Raw genomic sequence first — 19883 nt, 5'->3', positions numbered from 1 at the left:
AACCCTACCCTTACACTAACCATTAACCTAACCCTATCCCTTGCATGAACATAAAACCTAGCCCTAACCCTAACACTAATTCTAAGCCTACCCTAAACCTAACACTAAACACTAACCCAACAATGAAGCCTAGCCTTCAATAATAACCTTAATAATCCTAACCCTAACCCATAACCATGACCCTACTCTAACTCAAACCCTACCCTAATACTAACGCTTAGCCTAACCGTAACCCTTACCCTAACACCAATCCTAAGCCTAAACCTAACCCTACCTTTACAGAAACACTAAGTCTAAACCTAAACCCAATCCTAACACTAATCGTAAATATAGCCATAACCATAAACAAAACACCATAACACTAACCCTAAGCCAAAACCTAAACCTACCCTTACTGAAACAATTACTCTAACCCATAACTCTAACCGTAACCCTAATCATAACCATAGCCCTAACCCTAACCCTAACCCTAACCCTAACCCTAACCCTAACCCTACCACAACCATAGCTCTACCACAACCCTAACACTAATCCTAACACTAATCCTAACGCTAAACCTAACACTAGCTGTAACCATAATCATAACCCTTACCCTAACACTAATCCTAGGGCTAAGCCTAACCCTACCAGAAGCATAACTATACCCCTATCCCTAACGCTAATCATAACCATAACCATAACCATAGCCATAACCATAACACTAACCCTAAGCCTAAATCTAACCCTTCCCTTATGGAAACACCAATTCTATTCCTACCCTAATCCTACCACAACCATAACCCTCAGCATGCAGTTCCCATGTTGGCACTACACGCGTGCCATCACTGCACACATGTGTCCATAGCATGTGGCCGATGTCAGCACCACATGTGTGCCCCATATACGTGTGTGTCCTCATAGTGTGCCCCATGTCTGTGTGGTGTCACTGTGTCCCCAAGGTCCCTGCTGCTGTCCCTAGTGGGGATGGCAGAAGAAAGCACAGTGGGAACACAGTGTGGTACCCAAAGTGTGTGGTGACAGCTGGATGGATGTTTTGGGGACTGCATGTGACATCCCATGTGGGACACCACACTGGAGCCACATGTGCTGTGTTTGGCATCCAATGGGGGACAAAGTGCAGGGCAGTGTGCTAGCAGAACTTTTGGGACAGCGTGTGACACCCAAACAATGTCAAACTGCGGAGGACAAACCAGTGGGGACTACTTGCACAGCTCCATGTGAGCCACACTGCTGGGGACCCCACAGTGCCACTTCCCATTTGGGCTCATATTGCCACATCAGGAGGTGACGTCACACCATCCTGTCCCAAAAGGAGAACTGGCAGCAGCTCAGCACCACTCCCTGTCCCCAATGCAATTTCTCTGTCCCCAAGCTGCTCCTGCCTCATGGAACCAATGGCGCTGACCCTCATCCTGGGTGAGTGACAATGGGGATGTGGTGCCACGGGGGTTGGTGACCCTGTGTGAGACCAGGTCCATGTCCCTTGCAGGTTGGTGGCTGGTGGCAGTGAGCAGGGCACAGCAGTGTGAGTATGGGGACAGGGGGAGAATGGGGAGAGAAGGAGGGGAGCGTGGTCAGGGGGCCGTGAGAGGGGCAGAGGAGGGTGTGCAGGGACAAGGCTGACTGCTGTCCCCTGTCCTAGTGCCCCGACCCTCCCTGTTGCTGCACCCCAGCCAGGGGGTGTCCCTGGGGAACAATGTCACCCTGCGGTGCCATCTGACCCAATTGGGTGTGTGGGTCTGGCTGTACCAGGAAGGAGGTTGGACATACAACAAGTACAAGAACAAGGAGCAGGACACGACTGATTTCTGCTTCTTCAGCACAAATTGGCAGCACGCAGGTACATATCGGTGTCAGTACCAGGTGCCTTGGTCAGGAATGGTATCCGAGAGAAGTGATCCTGTGGAGCTGGTGCTGACAGGTGAGGGCACTGGGGACAGCAGATGGCACTGGGTGCTCCCAACAGGACCGTGTCCCACTGCTGTCCCTTCCCTCATGCAGATCACAGATTCCCCCCACCCAGCATTTCCCTGAGCCCTGAGGAATGTGTGGAGACAGGGACCAATGTCACCATCCAGTGCTGGAACAAGGACTATGGGGCCGCCTTCCTCCTGCACAAGGATGGGTGCTCAGCCCCCATCCAACGCCAGGACCCCGATGTGGTGGGCACAGCCACCTTCACCATCTTTGGGGTTACCCCAGCTGACAGTGGCACCTATAGGTGCTCCTACCGCCCCTGGGGTCACCCCTTTCTGTCCTCACCCCTTGGGAATAACGTGACTCTGGAGGTGACACCCACACCTGCATCCCCAGGTGGGTCTCAACCTCATTTGAATACCCCTGGTGCCACCCATGAGTGGCTGTGTCACCTCCTGTCCCTATAGAGGCTATGGTTGAGGTTGTGATAACCCAAACACCCGGATCCCACAGGTGCTGCAGACAGTTCCCATGGGGACCTGGTGTTGGCAGTGGTTGGTGGCTGCACTGCTGCCTTTGTCTTCATACTCGTCCTTGTCATCTTCTTCCTCCTTGCTGGCTGCAGACGTCGGATACGGAGAGATGAGTGCCCTGGTGGGGAACGGCTTGAACATCTTTATTTCTCAGTAGATCCTCTCAAAGTCTCCACAGTCCCCCCAATAGCCCCATCCCATTCTCCTCCTTGTTTTGATGCAGGCAACCCTGCAGAAAAGCCTGAGGACATGGAGTTCCAAGTAAGTATCTGGGTAGGGAACCCCAAACCCAGCCTGACCCTTGGAACACCTCCTGATTCCATTTCCAGCCCCAAACCTTGTCCATGGGGACCCCAGGGGATCCACCGCCTCATATGGCTTGCCTCAATGTTAAGGACAGCCCCCAAACCCAGACCATGAGGAACTCCAAATCCGCATTGTGGAGACACCCAAATCTGAGCCCTCAGATCCCCCTGGCCCCTCCAAAACTTAAATACCCCTCAGACCCCATGGGCCACTTTCACACTGTGTAGGAAGAACCCCAAATATCACTCATGCGGTGTCCCTCCCAAAGGACATTGGGGACCCCCAGGTTGACACTCTGCCTTCCCACTGTGTCCCCAGGTGCCTTCCAGTGACAGCGAGGGTCTGACCTACATGGAGCTGCAAGCTGTGACCCCCAGCACTCCGCCCCTCAACCCCCCAGCTGACCCCCAGCCCTCTGTTATCTACGCCGAGGTAGCAGTTGGGAGGCATCACTGATGTCTCCATACGTGTGCACAGACACGTGTGTGTTATGTGCTCACATGTACTGCCAGCGTGCACAGTGCAGGTGTGTTGTGTGTGCTTATCGTCACGTGCACACTGCATGCATGTATCACTGCATGTGTTCCTATGTGTCACACGTGTTCACTGTCACATGTGCACAATAGATGTACACATATGTGTGCTACATGCTGAACTCTGCCACTTTGTATGTGTGTGTGTGTGTGTGTGTGTGCAATGTCATGTATATACACCAGATCCTGACTGGGAGCTGTTCACTGATGGAAGAGCTTTGCAGTAAAATGGGAACTGAAAGCTCTGGACATTCTGTTGTAACTCTGGTAGGAGGAATAGAAATAAGACTCATGACAGCCAATGCTTTGGCCCACAAAGCATTCTAACTGTTCTGACTCCAAATATGATGATTGGGTTGGACTGGGGGATCCTGTTGGTCTTTTCCATCCGTGGTGATTCTGTGATCCTATGATTCTATGATTATTGAACAAAAAAGAAGCTCGTATTTATACTGGCTCAAAATGTGCCTTTGGAGTGATGCGTGCCCATGGAGCAATTTGGAAAGGAAGAGATTGCTGTCATCTCAAGGAAATCTTATCTGCTGCGGTTGAGAAGTGATGGGATGACTTGATGCAGTTACTCAACACAGAGAAAGCAGGGCACTGCAAGGAGCTCCAGCAGAGGGCACGGTGATGCCATCAAAGGGAATGGAAGAGCAGATGAAGCCACGTCGTCAGTAACCCTATGAGTGTGCATCATCACGTGAGCACAAGAGATGAACACAGGTGTACACAGCCACAGGGTTGTGTTCTTCATCTTCTTAGTCGCCATCGTTGCTGTTTGGTTGTTTGAGGTGACGGCTGGATGAGCACTCGTCCCCATCCCATTTCCAGCACTGGAACTCCTCAAACAGACCCCTGAATCAGAGGGGTGATCGATCATTTTCCCATCCAACTCCCTTAATCTCATCCTTTCTCTTTATTATTCAGCTTTCTCTTTCTCTCATACAATTATTAAGTAACTGCAAGACCCCATCTCAGATTTTTGAAATCCATTTCAGCTCCTTAAGGTCACATAGTTTAGCTGCACAGTTCAATACAGATTCTGAATGTAAAGAATGACTTTTTTGGGGGGGATATTTGTGCACCAATGTTTTGGGATAACTGTACTACATGGATTCTCATTAAAACTGATAACAGCATGCAGACCTCTGCATATCGTTACGCCTTAATCAGAGTTAATTGTGAATCCAGTCGTTGCTCCCCTCCCCTTCTAGGCAAGATGTGACAATTCGGCAGCAGCTCCTCAGTCACTCCTCTCAGTGGGATGGGGAAGAGAATGAAGAAAAACCTGTTGGACTGGTAGGTTGAGATAAAATCTGTTTATTAAGATGGAAGAGAAAAGTAACAGTAATCGTAAACACAAATATTGATTTAGGTTGGTCAGCTGCCCTCCTTGCTCTGTCTCCTTCTCAACTTCCTGACCATCCCAGGTCTATCATAGAGTCGTAAGAGAGTACGGTTTGGTTTGGAAGGGACCCTAAAGATCACAGAATGAACCATACAATCATAGAATTGTAGGGCCCCATCCAACCCATCCTTGAGCATCTCCTGGGACATGCACTGCTGCTCTGGGCAGAACTGCCAGTGCCTCAACTCCCCCTGAGTGATTTATTTCCTCCTCACATCTAACCTAAACCTCCCCTCATCCAGTTTAAATCCATTCTCCCTTGTCCTATTACTATCAGACCGTGTCCCCCTCCTGCTTGTCAGCTCCTTTTGAGTAATGGAGAATCACAGAGAGATCTCTCTTCTCTAGACAGAACACCCTCAGCTCATACAGCCTGTATCCACAGCAGATGTGCTCCAGCCCTCTGAGCATCCTCATGCCTTCCTTTAGACCCACTCCAATGGCCCCACATCCTTCTTGTGCTGGAGGCCCCAGCTCTGGACGTAGCACTGCAGATGGGATGTCATGAAGGCAGAGCAGAGAGGCCAACCCCCTCCCTCTCCCTTCAGCCCCCCCATATTTTGGTGCAGCTCAGGGCAGCCCTCTGGCTGCAACCACTCAACCAAGTCCTCGTCCACTGAATAGCCCACCCTTCAAACCCATATCACTCTGATTTAGAGATAAGGATGTGCTGCAGGACCACGTCAAAGGCCTTGTGCAATCCAGGTAGATGATATCAGTTGCCTTTCCTTTATCCACCGATGCCATCGCTCCATCACCAGACAGGTCAGGCACGACCTTCCCTTGGTGAAGCCATGCTGGCCATCTCAGATCACTTGCTCATCTTTCATGTGCTTTAACATCTCTTCCAGGAGGATCAGGCTCGCCAGCTCATCCTTTTGCCCTTTCCTAAAAATGGGAGTGATGTTTCCCTTTTACATCCCTTTCCAAGCTTCACCCCATCCTGACTTTTCTTTCTCATCCCTCAGTCTGATCAGAAGGTCCTTGCTCAGCCACGCTGGTTTCCTGCCTTCTTATGCTGGGGTTTGGAGAACTCTTGTACCCTCAGACACATGATCTTAAAGCACTGCCATCTCTATTCTATTCCTTTATTCCTGGGGATGGTTTGCCAGGAGATCTCCTCCAACCATTCCCCAGTGCTTCTGGAGCGTTTACTCCTCTTTTTGAGGCAGGATCGCTGCATCTGGAGAGTTTTATCCTCATCTCAATGTGGAAAATTCAAATTCTGGAGGGTTTTATCCTTCCTTTCAGGGCAGGATTCCCATTGCTGGAAGGTTTTACCTTCCCTTTATCTCATCCCAACGGAATCAGCCCTCGGGCACAGGGTTTTGCTGACGATGGTATTGCAAATCCTTTGATAATTTCGCAGCACACAGCACTGAAATCAGGACTGAAGGTCAGTGACACTGCACTGAGGTCACCCCAAACCTGTTTGGTGTTTGTTTCAATTAGCGCAAAGGTTAATTATCCCTCAAGACACAGCTTGCCCAATGCTCACACCCAGTTTGTGTACTTAAACAGCAGAGCTTGGGTTGGGTTTGCATTTTGGTGAGAAGGGAAAATGCAAACAGAGTTTTTTGGGGGGCTAAACAGAGGTTTTTTTGGAGTTGATTGGGGCTGGATGTAGAGATTAGAGTTGGATGGAGATTTGGGGCCTGGGTGAAGATTTGGGGGCTGTGTGAAGGATTTGGGGGATGGGGAGAGGTCTGGGGGGATGGATGTTAGATTAGAGGGGTGAATGGAGATTTTGGAGATGAATGGAAGCTTTTGGGTTGGATAGGGGTCTTGAGGCTGAGAGGAGTTTTTTGGGGTCAGTAGAGATTTTGGAGATGGATGGAGGTTTTGGGGGGGTTGAATGGAGTTTTCGGTTGATTGGGGCTTTTTGGGGTCTGGGTGTAGATTGTGGGTCTGGATGAAGGTTTGGAGTCTGAATTGAGGTTTTGGGGTCTAGAGGGATAGATCTGGGGGGCTGGATGGGAAATCTGGAGCTGGGTGTAGAATTTGGTGTTGGAGGTTTTGGAGATGAATCCACCTTTGGGATTAATGAAAGTTTAGAGGGTGAACAGAGGGTTTGGGGGTCGATTGGACCTTTTTAGGAGCAGATTGGAGATTTAGGAGCTGGCTGAAGGATCTGGGGACCATGTGGAGGATTTGGGGCTGGAAGGACAGACAGACAGATGGATAGATAGGGTGGGTAGGTGGATAGATGGACGGACAGGTAGGAGGATGGAGGGACAGGCAGATAGGAGGTGGCCAGACCTCTGGTGTGTCCATACTGGATCAGGAGGTGCAATCCCTGGAGGCCCAGCAGGAGGGTGGATGTATGGATGAGCAACGCAGTGATGCAAACCGCCCCCACACTGCTGGAAAAAAAAAAAAAAAAAAGCAAAGAGTACAAAAAAAAAAAAAAAAGGAAAACAACCACTCCAATCCCAGCACTGCCAGGGCAAGGTGCATGCGATTGGACCTTGCTCCCAGAGAACCATGCTGGGTGTGCTGGTGGCAGCCGTGGCCGGGCTGCTGCTGCTGCTGCTGCTTCACGGCCGCTGGTTCCCCTTCCTCTGGGCTGACCTGGGAGCCTTTGTGACTTTGGTGGGCGCAAACCTGCAGTGCCGCTGGCGTTTGTCCCGCCGGCCTCCCATCACCCTCCTGCAGGTTTTCCAAAGCCACGCTCGACGCCGACCCCAGCACCCCCTGCTGCTGTTCCAGGATGAGGTTCACACCTTTGGTGACATGGAACGGAGGAGCAACCGCGCTGCCCGCGCCTTCGCTCTGCACTTGGGCTTGCAGCCAGGCCAAACCGTGGCTGTTTTCCTCCCCAACGTGCCTTCCTATGTCTGGACGTGGTTGGCACTGGCCAAGCTGGGCTGTGCCATGGCCTGCCTCAACTGCAACTTGAAGGGCCGTGCGTTGCTGCATGCACGGAGCGCTGCGCAGGCAGACATTGTACTCAGCTGCAGTGGTGAGTGGGGAGCTGGGGGCTGCCCAGGGATGTGTGTGTGTGCGTGCCAGGATGGAGGGTTGCACAACTTGGTGTCTGTCTGCACATGTGTGTGTGTGCAGGCTGGCTTTGGGATGGGTCTCGTTGTTGGTGCATGTTTTCCATGTGTGGATTTGTACACATCAGTGTCTGCAAGAGTGTACATGTGTGTGTGCAGGCATGTGTCTGTGTGTGCCCCTTGCGTGTTTGCATGACTGTGCGTGGACTTGCACACATCTATACCTGTGCATGCTTGCCTGTATGTTGCTGTCTGTGCATGTTTGTGTGTGTCAGTGCCCATGCATGGATGTGCACGTGTCTGTGCATGTTTGCACAGGTGTTAGTGCATGGACTGCTGTTCTTCATGCACGGACTTGCACACGTCTATGCATACATTTGCCATGTGTGTCAGCATCCATGCATAGACTCACATGCATGTTAGTGTCCCTGCATGGTTACACGTCTCAGCACGCAGATTTGATGTCCATGCACGCATTTATCATGCATGTCATCATCCGTGCATGTGAGCAGATGTCAGCATCTGCACATGCATTTGCAATGTGTGTCAATCAGTGCATGTTTGCACGCATGTTGGTGCTCACTCATGGATTTGCATGGATTCCAGTGTCCATGCACAGACTTGTATGTTTGTATCTCTGCATGCATTCCCGTGCATATCAGCAACTGCATGAGTCAGTGTCCCTGCAAATATTTGCACTGTCTCTGCGTGGATTTGCATGTCAGCACCTCTGTGCACGTGTCTGCACAACTGTCAAGTGTCCCTGCATGTATTTGCACACTTAGCAGTGTCTGTGCACAGACTTGTATGCACGCCAGTGGCCGTGCAAATTTGCAGATACTGGCTGCACGTGTGCCAACATCCACATTGCTGCAGGCAGCACAGGTGGGTGGGAGCTGTTTGTGCAAGGTGTGGAAGTGTGCGAGAGCCTGTTCACCTGGGGCCACGTGTTTGCACACCCAGGCGTGGCCATAGCCGTGTGTGCTGCTCTTTGCACACGCGTGAGCACCCCCCGACCCCAGTGAGGGTACCTCGGTGCCTCCAAGGCTGTGGGTTAATTATTGCCAGATCATTACTGGGGCCAAAGTTCCTTTGGTTTACATCACATGGAGGACGTTTTGGGGAGCAGAAGAAAATCCATATGTACATACCTGGACAGGACACACATTTGGGGTGCTCAGGGTGTCCATTTGGGATCCATAGGGTACGCTGGGTGCTGGTCCTGCTGGGGTGCCCAGTTGGGATCCTTGGGTCTCAGGTGCCCATCTGACTGAGGTACCTAGCTGAAGTGCACCAGGGGCCATTTTAGGGGTGCATCTGGAGCCCAGCAGGGATCCTAGGGGTCCCCATCTAAACTCCATCAATCTAATTCATCTGGCATCCATTGAGTGCCCACGTGGGATCGCCAGGGAACCCATCCACAGTGCCCTGGGGCACATTCAGTCAGGATATACATCTGGGATCCATCAGGTGACCATTTAGATCTTTGAGGAACCCATCCGCAATGCCCTGGGTGCACACTTAGGTTCCATCGAGTGCCTGTATGGGATCTCTGGAGATCCAAACCATGACGGGTGCCCATCGTGACCAAGGTTCCCATTTGGGGTACATGGCATACCTCTCCATTTGGGGACCTCCTCACCTTGGTCCCTGTTCCCACAGAGCTCCAGGCTGTCGTGAAAGAAGTGCTGCCTGACCTGAAGCAGGAAGGCGTCCGTGTCTTCTATCTGAACTCCACATCACCCACACCTGGGGTTGAGGCTCTGCTGCCTGCCATCGAGGCTGCCTCTGATGAGCCAATGCCTGACCACTACCGCACCAACACCACCACTAACTCCAAAGCCATCTACATCTACACCTCCGGCACCACTGGTGAGCCCATGGGGGTCTCCTCCTTGGAGGACAGCAACTGGGTGTCTCCTTCATGGCATATAAGAGGGTTTGGGTGCTGTGGGTGAGGGCTGGAGGGTTGGAACCCCTGGGTGCTGTGGGTGCAGGTGGTTCTGGGGAGATTAAGAGGGGTTTTGAGTGGTCCCTGTTCCAACCTTGGCCATCATGCATCCACCTGGGCCAGGTTCCTCTTGGTTACATCCCATATGTTGGGTGTTACGAAGAACAGAGAGCCACCGTGTTCCCACTGGGACAGATAGGCCAGAATCTCCCCAGTCCAACTCCATAAATAAGATCCCATCCCAACCTACACAAATCCATCTGCACCAGCTTCCCCATGGCTCTCAGCAAGGTCTGAAGTCCTCCAGGAAAGAACCCTCCCACCACCCTCATCCCATCCCATGCCCCCAGAACCTCCCTTCCCATACGGGCACCTCCAACAAGCACATTTCCCACCCCTAGGGCTGCCCAAAGCTGCAGTGATCACAGAGATGAAGGTGATGATGGTGGCCAACCTGGCACGGATGTGTGGCCTACGAGAAAACGACATCATGTACACAACACTGCCGCTCTACCACTCAGCTGGGCTGCTCATTGGGGTGGGAGGCTGCCTCGAGGTCGGTATGTGCCCCACATCCCATGGGGGCTGGCCAGCATAGGTGTTAGGACAGCTAGACAGGGCTGACAGGGATGGACAGATGGGGAAATATGTGGGGAGAGGCAAGAGGAAGGAGAGAGAGATGAAAAGAAAGAGGAAAAGGAGCTGTGTCCATAAAGAGAAGAGTGAGGAATGGGTGGATGTTTTATGGAGCTGGTTTGATGCTTTATGGAGAAGGACGGATGGACAGATTTGTGGACAGATATATGGAGATGGATGGATGGTTGCTTTACGGTACTGCGTATTTTTTATAGATGGATGGATGTTTGCTGGGAAAGGATGGGTGGATGTTTTAATGGAGATGGATCAGCGCTGTCTGGAGATGGGCTGAGGGATGATGGAAAAACATGCAAGAGTGGAGGGAAGAAATCTAGCAATCTATAGAGATAAATGGATTACTGCAGGGATGGATAGGCAGACAGATGACCAAAAAAAACAAAAAGTGAGAATGAAAAAATTAAAGAGGAATGCAAAAGACAACAGAAAAGGAGAGGAGAGACCTTAGATATTGGGTGAACATAGGATCATAGAATCGCTCAGGTTGGAAAAGACCTTTAAAGAGCATTGAGTTCAACCATGACCTAACCAAACCCTCCGCAACACGTGAGTGAGCAGACAGAAGACCAGACATGGAAATGGACAGATGAAGAAAAAGGTAAAAAAAGGAGAGAAAAAGGGAAGTCACCTCCCTGTATTCCCACAGGAGCCACCTGTGTCCTGCGAGCCAAGTTCTCTGCCTCCCAGTTCTGGGATGACTGCCGCCGTTACAACGTCACTGTCATCCAGTATGTGGGTGAGCTCATGCGCTACCTCTGCAACTCACCCAAGGTAAAGCCCAACCAGTCCCAAAGTCACCCAGGGGGAATCCAAGACCGTGGGGCAGATGCTGAGATGTTCCCTTCCTTTGCAGCGTGCCAATGACCGGGAGCATGGCGTGCGTTTGGCAATAGGCAACGGCTTGCGGGCAGTGGTGTGGAAGGAGTTCCTCCAGCGCTTCGGCCCCATCTCCATCAGCGAATTTTATGGGGCCACTGAAGGCAACGCTGGCTTCATCAACTACACCGGCAAGATCGGGGCCGTGGGAAGGGCCAACGTGTTCCTCAAGGTGAGCCAACGATGACAGGAATAAATGCTGGCTGCCTTGGGGATGCCAATGCACACCCTCGAGTTGGGTTAGTCCAAGAGTGGGGTCCTTCAGTGTGCCCTTCTTGTAGCGGCCAACCTGGGGAAGCTAACATTGTCCTAAGGTTGGGTTTCCAAGGGGTCCTCCTTATAATGACCAACCTGACAAAACTAGCATGATCCATCAGGTTGGGTTGACACAAGAGCAGGATCTCCAAGATCCACTCTTCATATCCAAAAGGAGACCCTTTTCCTGATTAATCCTAGAATGGCTCGGGTTAAAAAGGACCACAATGCTCACCCAGTTTCAACCCCCTGCTATGTGCAGCGTTGGCAACCAGGCTGCCCAGAGCCACATCCAGCCTGACCTTGAATGCCTCCAGGAATGTGGCATCCACAACCTCCTTGGGCAGCCTGCTCCAGTGCTTCACCACCCTCTGTGTGAAAAACTTCCTCCCCAAATTAGGAAAGGATTAGGATTAACCAATGTTGACTCAACGGCACTGATTCCAAGTTTCTGGAGTGTTTGTGGGAATGCAGACACCTCTATAGCCCTAACACAGGACATCCTGGTGTCAACTCTAGGTCTCTATCCACCAGTCTACTGAGCAAAAGCTACAAAAATAGGTTTTTTCCATCTTTTCCCATTGTTCCAGGTCTCAGCACTCTCCCACAGATCTTTGATTCCAAAAGGTACAGTGGATGAGCTTGGTGAAACTGAATATATTTGATTAAATCTTATTTAAAAGGCCATTATTTCAGATTTTAAACAAAACTACGTAAGATTTTGGGTCTGGATACTGGAGGGGTCTGTGAGTTTTAATGAGCAAATGACAGAGAACCTGGGCTGGAAGCAGAAACATTCTCCTGCTCATTTTTATCCTGCATTTCTCTTTCACTCACTGACTTCTCTCTGTCCCTCCTCTGTCTTCCAGGCTTTTGCTTCCTTTGAGCTGATCAAGTACAACGTGGAGCAGGATGAACCTGTACGCAATGAAGATGGATTCTGCATCCGTGTCCGCCCTGGTAAGAAGAGCCTTGTGATGGCCTTTATGATAGGGGAGCCCCAGAAAACCACTGAAGAGCAGCATTCCCTTTGGGGCACAGATATGACATTCTCCAGCACCTAAGGCAAGTGCTGCCTGGCCCCAAATCCTCCTTTCCCTCCCTGAAGGTGAGACAGGGCTGCTGGTCATCAAAATCACCTCAAGCACCCCTTTCCATGGCTACGCGGGCGATTCCCAGAAGACAGAAAAGAAGATCTTGAGAAATGTCTTTGTGAAAGGTGATGCCTTCTTCAACAGTGGTGACCTCCTCATGATGGACCACGAAAAATTCCTCTATTTCCAGGACCGTGTTGGGGACACTTTCCGGTAATTCCTTCTGGCATGGTTATTCCCACATCCAAGTGGGCAATGCCGTCTCCCAGCCTAAATTCCTCCTCACAGTTTCATCCCTTTGCTTCCATAGCTGGAAAGGTGAGAACGTGGCCACAACAGAGGTGGAAGCCACTCTGGCCATGGTGGACTTCATCCAGGAGGTTAATGTCTATGGGGTGTCTGTGCCAGGTGAGTACCAGGCAGTGCAGGGATCAAAACAGGGACCCAGTGGTGCTTCAGTCACACAATGTGGGTCTGAGAAGTCACCAAGAAGGCTAAAGTAGGACTTGTTGACTCAAAATAGGAGCCCTCTGCTGTCTGGGGTTCACAATTACCAACACAGTGGTCCACCAACAAGAGTAAAACAGGGCTCTCTCACCCAAAAGAATCGCAGAGCATTGTAACATATTCACATAATGGTCCAACTGGCCACCAAGAAGGTGAAAACAGAATTTACTCACCCAAAATAAGTGTCTGGGAACATTCTGTGAAGGTCTGAGTGCCCACCGAGGTTAAAGAGGTGACCTGGTTGCCCAAGCCAAGTGGCCAGAGTTGTTTTGGCCATGCAATGTCCCCACAATGGTCCAAACAGACATCACAGACAAAACAGAGGGATCTGATAACTAAAAAAAAAGAAATAAAAAAAAAAAAATCAACATTTGATATATTCTGGGCAACTGATGCATCCCAACAATGGCCGCAAGTGGCCTCCAGGTTCAAGGGCACTCCATTTCCAGAGGTGGGCAAAGTGGGACAAAGCGATCCAAAATAAGCACCCAGCAGCACTTCATCATCAAGAAGACTCAAGTTGCCCAAACTTGCTCTAAACAACTCCTGGTGCTGTTGGCAGGGTGTGAGGGGAAGTGTGGCATGGCGGCTGTGCGCCTGAAACCCGGGCAGAGCTTTGATGGTGAGAGCCTCTACGCCTTCACGAGGGACACGCTGCCCATCTACGCTGCACCCCGCTTTGTGCGGATCCAGGTGAGCCTTGGCATGCTCCAGGAGTGGGTCTGGGCTTCTCTTCCCAGCAGTGGTGTTGAGGCTTCTAGTGATGGTGTTGATGACAGCTTCAGGACCACTCTGATGCTGGGAGATCTTGGAGAGCACCACGGTCCCCCTCCTTTATCTGAGTCTCCCCAAATCAGCGTTGGTCACCGTATGCCAATGACACCTTCTGGGTACCCGTAGTTCTGATGCTGTTGTCTCTAATCCCATGCTGACGGTTTCACCACTTCCAACGTTGTCACCTGGGTCCCCCTCTGACGATGGTGTCACCACTTCTGCATCATCACCCTGTGCTGATAACAAGAGTTGGGGTCCCATGTCCTTTCCAAAGCCCCCGCATTTCTGATGACAGTGGACACCACCCCATGCAGGTAATGGCATCAATCCCCAATTTCTGACACCATTAATCTCCACAGAATGTCCTGGAGATCACCGGAACCTTCAAGCAATGCAAGGGCAACCTTGTCAAAGAAGGCTTTGACCCCAACATCATTACAGACCCGCTCTTCTTCCGTGATGAGAAGAAGAAATCCTACGTGCCCATGAACCCCAACATCTACACCAACATCCTGGATGGGAGCCTCAACCTGTAGGAGGAGGAGCTCTGCCATGGTTGATCATTTCACAGACAAGTTTGGGGGGGAATCATTTCTGACAGTGCCAGAGCATGATGAGGGTGACAGGTTGGTTTCAGCACTCATCTTCATATAGAAATTAAAGGCTTAATTCCAGTAATTTGGGTCGAACTGGATGCCTGGATGATGAGAGGTATTTTCTGGGCTCCAACCGATGGTTTTCTGCTTCTGGAGGGGGCAAATGGTGCCCCCAAACCCTCCCCACTGCCAGGAAGGCGCTCAGTGCCAGCCCTACAAACATACCATGCCCCCAAGACAGTCTGCTCTTCCAACAAATACAGCACAGAACTGATTTATTTCCCTCCACCCAATTTTCTGTTAGTTCAAGCACCTCAGTCAGCTCCAAGCTCCCCACAAACACAGGTTGACACACTCATAAATTAGCTCACCAATTTGGTCGACTTCTCCCTATAACAGTTTCCTGGTGAGCAAATCCAACCGGGGAACGCCATCCTTAATCCTTGCCTCCAGATGCGAGCTGTCCCCTTGATTTTTTTCCATAAAAACAAACAAAAAAAAAGGCAAAAGTGTTTTCTCTATTTACACCCTCACTGTCCACCACTGAGCAGTTGTGGCTCCTTGGGGGTCCTGCGGCACTCGGGTAGGGCCCGGCGCTCCCGTTGGAGCTCACCCACCCTCAGCCTCAGCCTCTGCTCCCGACGTTTGCAGGCCTGGAGCTGCCTCTGGGCTTTATCCAGGGCATCCAGGGCAGCTTCGGCACGGCGTTTCCAGAGCAGGGCACTGCCCACCTGGTAGCTGTGCTCACTCTGGATGTAGGCGCCAGCTGGTGGCGGCAAGCGCAGCATGTAGAGAGAAGGAGAAACGGGGCGGGAGGGTCCAGGGGGGTCCTCTTCAGGGAGGGTGATGGTTTCTTCGTCCTCTGTTGTCACCAAAAGAGTATCTGGGAGATGACCGCGGGCGCCCGAGGGACCAGGGAGTGCTGGGACACCAGCAGGGTCTTCGCCTTCACGGGGGAAGCAGGAGACGTCGGTGGAGAAGGGGGGATCCGGGGAGGATGTGGGGGGATCCCGTCTGTAGGGAGACAAGTGGGGGTAAAATCAGGAGGGGGCATAACGTGGTGGGGAGGGAGGCAATGGCCAGAGGTTAAATGGGTTGGGGGGGAACCTGATAATAGGGTGGGGGGCATGATGGCAGAGGGTTGAATGGAGTGGGGTGGGGGGAAGTGGTGGCAGGGGGTTAAATAAGGTGGGAGGACATGATGTCTGGAAATTAAATGGGCTGTGGGGCGTTTAATAATGGAGACACAAGTGGCAGAGAGTTAAATGAGATGGGGGGACAGGAAGGCAGGGGTTAAATGGGGGAACAGGCTGGGGGGGATACCACAGCAACACCCTGTGTTTCTTTGCCACCCCAGAGACCCCCATGGCACTCACCTCCACTTCCTGGTGACTCCCCGGGGGGGCTTTGGGGTATCAGCATCGGGTGGGGGGGGTCTGGGCTTTGTGGTCCGGGGGGGCCTGGGGGAGGTGGATTCAAAGACGGTGGGGACAGCACCTTCCTTCAGGCGGTGGTAGCCGCTGTGTTGGGGCATTGAAGGACACAAAGAGATGAGTCAGTGCATTTATGGGGAGGAACATTAGTTTTTAAGAGCATCAGGATTTTAGGAGTGTCCCAGAAAATATAAAAACCACAACTCTGAGGGCTCCCTGGGGTGCTCTGCAGTCCTAGGAGGGCCCAAAAGCCCCAGAGGAGGAGGGCCTGAAGCCTGGGTGGGTTCCCAAAAGCCCCCAAAAAATCACTGGGGTGCTCCAAAACCTGGAGGAGGGTCTCCCAAGGTGACCCATGAACACCAAAGGTTTCTGGGCAGGGTTCTTTAGGGGATCTAAAACCATAGCAGGGTCCCCAAAATTCCACGGGGGAGTTCTTAGGAAGACCCCAGCACCTCTGGGGGCAGGACCTCAAGTTGGGAAACTGAGGCATAGGGGGGTCAGAGCAAACCATTTCCACTGAGAGGTGGGAAAGATCCCAAACTGGGAAACTCAAACACAGAACAAACCATTTTCTCAAGGCAAGGGAGAGCACCAACCCGTCCGACCTCTCCCTCCTCTCCCAAAGTCAGGAACCCAAAGCAGAGGGGTGTCCCTCATAAGGCACCCTATTCATTAGGCTCCTCATTAGCCACCTGAAGCCGACGATCTCAAAGCAGCTTTTCTCAAAGTGCTGTGAGCAGAAGTAGATGTACTTGGAGGCTGGGTCCCAGCGGCCCTCCCCGCTCGCATCCCGTCGTCGGCTGTTCTCCAACCACAGAGCCCGACGGGGGTTGTCCTTTTTGGGCAGCCTAGGGCGGGCAGAATATGGGGGAGAGGAAGGGGTGACATCAGCTATGCTCTGAAATCCCACCCTCCCCCGCCCCCAAGGTTGTTTTCTGAAAAGTTGGAGGGGTGGACCCCTCTGGTATGTGTGAATGGAACAGCCCAGGGAGGAACTACTTGTAAATCGAATGGGGGGGGAGGGGGGGAAAATGAGAGCACCCCCATCATAAAGGAGGGGGGGAAAAAGAGAACACCCCCATCATAAAGGAGGGAGGCATATCAAGGACATAATAAAAGAAGGGAATACATCTGGGTCAAACCCTTGATAAAAGAGAAGGGCACAGTTGGGTCAGATCACTAATAAAGAAACTAGAACAGACAGTTGGGCCAAACCATTGCAAAAAGGGGGGGAGAGGATTAAATTGACCTCAAAAAAAGGCAAAGTAATAATAAAAAAAAAGCACACTAAGATAACACCACTGCACAGAGAGTTCTGGGGGGCGATGAGGGGGTCCCGCCACACTCCCAGACCACTTCCCCAGGCAGCAGTGGGCACCCACCTGTGGAAGGAGATCCCTCGGCTGCGGGTCTCCCGTGTGTCGCGGGTGCAGCAGCCGGCGGCGGAGCAGTGCCGGGGCATCTGGAGGGATATGGGACCCCCCCCCCCATATCATACACAGTCCCTGCTTCCCTTCCCCTCATTACACCCTAGCTGTCCCCCCAAAATCTTTACAGCTTCTCCAAAATCCACGTTTACCCTATTATCTCTCTCAATTCCCACACCCACAGCACCCCCACTCAAAGTTCCCACAGCCCCAAATGTTTCCCCACTACAAACGACCCCCTACCCCAGTGCCCCCTCTCCAAACCCTACAACCCCGACACCCCCTCAAGAAACTGCCTCAGAGCCCAAAGTGCCATCCCCAGACCCACAGGTCCCGATGAAAGACACTCAAATCCCCTTAGAGACCTCGCACAGCGCCAAACATCCTTCCAGAGCACCCCAGTGTAAACCTACAGGTGCCCCCAAGAGCTCCCTGAGCCCACAGAGACCCCTCAGCACCCCAAACATGCCCTCAGCCCTCCTTCAGGCCCTGCAGATCCAATGATGCTCCCTAGAGCTACCTTGAACTTCCTCCTGTAGATGCCCCAAATCCACAAATGCCCCTCTAGAGCCCCGAGTTGCCACAGAGACCCCTTAGAGTTCCCTCCAGACTCTCTTGTGCCATCCCAGAGCCCCCCCAAAACCCTTTGAACCCCCTTAGAGATCTTGAGAGCCCCAAATGTCTCCCTCGCCTGCCCCCACACTCACAGGTGTCCCACACTCCAGAGTCCTTTGATCCCCCTCCCCCACACACACATAGGACCCCCAAGATCCAATGGTTGATCCCCTCTCTTGAGATGCTCCAGAGTAATGTATACACCCCCCCCGACACACACATACATCTCCCCTCCCTGAGCCCTCTGAGACCCACAGGCACCCCACAAAGCCCCCTTAAAGACCCTCCATTGCCCCCTGCATACCACACAGCCTTGCCAAACCTACAGACGCCCCCCAAGGCCCCTCCTAGACACACAGGCAACCCCACAATCCCTCCAAGACTCAACACCATTCCACAGAGCTACACCAGACCCCACTTAGAGATGTCCCAGACCCACTGAGAGCCCACACAGACCCCTCCAGATGGATGGACAGCCATCCATATCCCTCCAGAGCACCCCCAGACCCAATGGTGTCCCACAGAGCCCCTCCAGAGTCCCTTGATCCCCATCCCCCAGACGTACACATGCCCCCTAGGTCCCCCCAAGATCCAATGCTGGATTCCCTCTCTTGAGATGCCCCAGACCAACGCACACCCCCACACACACACACCTACAGCTCCCCTCTGAGACCCACAGGCATCCCATAAAGCCCCCTTCAAGCCCCCTATTGCCCCCTGCACATCACACAACCTTGCCAAACTTACAGGCATCCCCCCAAGACCCCCCCCAGACACACGGGTAACCCCCCAATCCCTCCAAGACTCAACACCATCCCACAGAGTTACACTTTGAGACATCCCAGACCCACTGACACCCCACACAGACCCCTCACAACCATCTGTATCCCTCCACAGCACCCCCAGACCCACAGCTGACCCCCTTGGAGCCCCAACGGAGACCTACAGGTGACCCCAATATACCCCAACCCCACAAAAAAATACACAGGTGACCCCACCCCCCCCCCAAAAAACCCCACAGGTGCTCCTCAGAGCTGAGCCCTCATAGGAACCCCTCAGAAACACCCTGAGAGGGAGGGAAGGGGGCCTAGAAGCCGTTGCTAAGGGCCGCGGTTGCTAAGGAAGGCCGCCGGAAGGGACCAACGGGGAAGACCCCCCACAAGGGCTCGGAGAGGGGGGTGAGGGGTGTAACCCAGCCCCTGGGGGTGGCGGTTGGGATGTGGGGGTGTGACAGGGGCCGGGCGGCGCTGAGCTGCCCGCTGTGGGCCGCGGCCTCACCTCCGCGCTCCCATCCCGGCGCCGCCGCCGCCGCCGCCACCTCCTCCAGCTCCAGCTCTCGCGAGAACGCCCACGCCTCGCGAGAGCGCCCGACTGCCAACTCACGCGAGATCGCCCGCGCTTCGCTAGAGACTCTCTGCCCGCCAACTCACGCGAGAACGCCCGAGCTTCGCGAGAGCGCCCGCCTGCCCCAACTCACGCGAGAACGCCCGCGCTTCGCGAGAGCCCCTCCACCCTCCAACTCACGCGAGAACGCCCGCGATTCGCGGGAGCGCCGTCCCGCCCCGCCTCTCCCTTCTCATTGGCTGCGCCACCACACTTCCGGGTCGTGCCGCGCTGCTATTGGCCGAGCGAATCCCTGCCCTCCTCCTTATAAGGCACACGCGCCCCGCCCACCGCCATTGATGCCCCGTTGGAGGGGGGGGGGGGGTGAATGGCCGCGCTGTAAGGGGGGGCGGGGGCTTTCAGCCCCAAAACTGCACCTCCCCCCCCAAGAAAAAAAAGATTTGGAGCGTTTTAAGGCAAATCTCATTCATAGTGCTGGAAGGGCTGTACAACGGCGCGGTGGGGGTGTTAGGAGCCCCCCCCCACCCCCCAGCCCTCCGCCCTGCAGCGCTGAGCCACGCCATGCTGGTGCGACCTTAAGCCACGCCCCTCTGTAAGCCATGCCCACTTAAAAACCCGCCCCTTTGAGCCACGTCCATTTGGCCCCGCCCCCGTTAAG

At 53.0% G+C, this 19883-nt stretch overlaps 3 protein-coding genes across 10 annotated transcripts; 2 read left to right on the top strand and 1 right to left on the bottom strand.

Annotated features, from left to right (window-relative positions):
* The first annotated feature begins 1273 nt into the window (after nucleotides 1-1273).
* LOC116240046 (T-cell-interacting, activating receptor on myeloid cells protein 1-like) lies at nucleotides 1274-4461 on the top strand. Of its 2 annotated transcripts, XM_090127779.1 has the most exons (7): nucleotides 1274-1416; nucleotides 1490-1525; nucleotides 1643-1921; nucleotides 2002-2313; nucleotides 2431-2571; nucleotides 2674-2711; nucleotides 3075-4461. In XM_090127779.1, exons 1-7 carry the CDS (start codon nucleotides 1386-1388, stop codon nucleotides 3210-3212), a joined length of 975 nt encoding a protein of 324 aa, XP_089983905.1. In that variant the 5' UTR covers nucleotides 1274-1385; the 3' UTR covers nucleotides 3213-4461. The 2 variants fall into 2 exon arrangements, with proteins under 2 accessions (XP_089983905.1, XP_089983903.1); XM_090127777.1 differs by having other exon boundaries at nucleotides 1281-1416; nucleotides 2431-2711.
* Nucleotides 4462-4596: 135 nt separating this feature from the next.
* THAP7 (THAP domain containing 7) lies at nucleotides 4597-19371 on the bottom strand. 4 transcript variants are annotated; one of them, XM_090127855.1, is made up of 9 exons: nucleotides 19160-19371; nucleotides 17222-17301; nucleotides 16532-16687; nucleotides 15783-15926; nucleotides 14778-15420; nucleotides 10933-13371; nucleotides 8851-8982; nucleotides 6960-7063; nucleotides 4597-6128 (listed from the first exon to the last, which is right to left on the bottom strand). In XM_090127855.1, the coding sequence occupies exons 2-5, from the start codon at nucleotides 17299-17301 to the stop codon at nucleotides 14937-14939; spliced, it is 864 nt and encodes a 287-aa protein (XP_089983981.1). In that variant the 5' UTR covers nucleotides 19160-19371; the 3' UTR covers nucleotides 4597-6128; nucleotides 6960-7063; nucleotides 8851-8982; nucleotides 10933-13371; nucleotides 14778-14936. The 4 variants fall into 4 exon arrangements, with proteins under 4 accessions (XP_089983981.1, XP_089983980.1, XP_089983982.1 ...); XM_090127854.1 differs by having other exon boundaries at nucleotides 4597-6078; XM_090127856.1 differs by having other exon boundaries at nucleotides 4597-5588.
* SLC27A5 (solute carrier family 27 member 5) lies at nucleotides 7138-14781 on the top strand. Of its 4 annotated transcripts, XM_031610358.2 has the most exons (10): nucleotides 7142-7662; nucleotides 9362-9571; nucleotides 10052-10210; nucleotides 10951-11075; nucleotides 11158-11352; nucleotides 12305-12395; nucleotides 12544-12742; nucleotides 12840-12937; nucleotides 13599-13729; nucleotides 14170-14781. In XM_031610358.2, exons 1-10 carry the CDS (start codon nucleotides 7185-7187, stop codon nucleotides 14344-14346), a joined length of 1863 nt encoding a protein of 620 aa, XP_031466218.2. In that variant the 5' UTR covers nucleotides 7142-7184; the 3' UTR covers nucleotides 14347-14781. The 4 variants fall into 4 exon arrangements, with proteins under 4 accessions (XP_089983856.1, XP_089983855.1, XP_089983857.1 ...); XM_090127729.1 differs by lacking the exon at nucleotides 14170-14781 and having other exon boundaries at nucleotides 7140-7662; nucleotides 13599-14064; XM_090127731.1 differs by lacking the exon at nucleotides 10052-10210 and having other exon boundaries at nucleotides 7141-7662.
* Nucleotides 19372-19883: the final 512 nt, after the last annotated feature.

The sequence above is a fragment of the Phasianus colchicus genome, chromosome 31 (genome assembly GCF_987193195.1).
Source record: "Phasianus colchicus chromosome 31, bPhaCol1.hap1.1, whole genome shotgun sequence".
Lineage (NCBI taxonomy): Eukaryota > Metazoa > Chordata > Aves > Galliformes > Phasianidae > Phasianus > Phasianus colchicus.
Note: the sequence above shows the minus strand (reverse complement) of the source record. Positions and strands in the feature narration are given on the sequence as shown.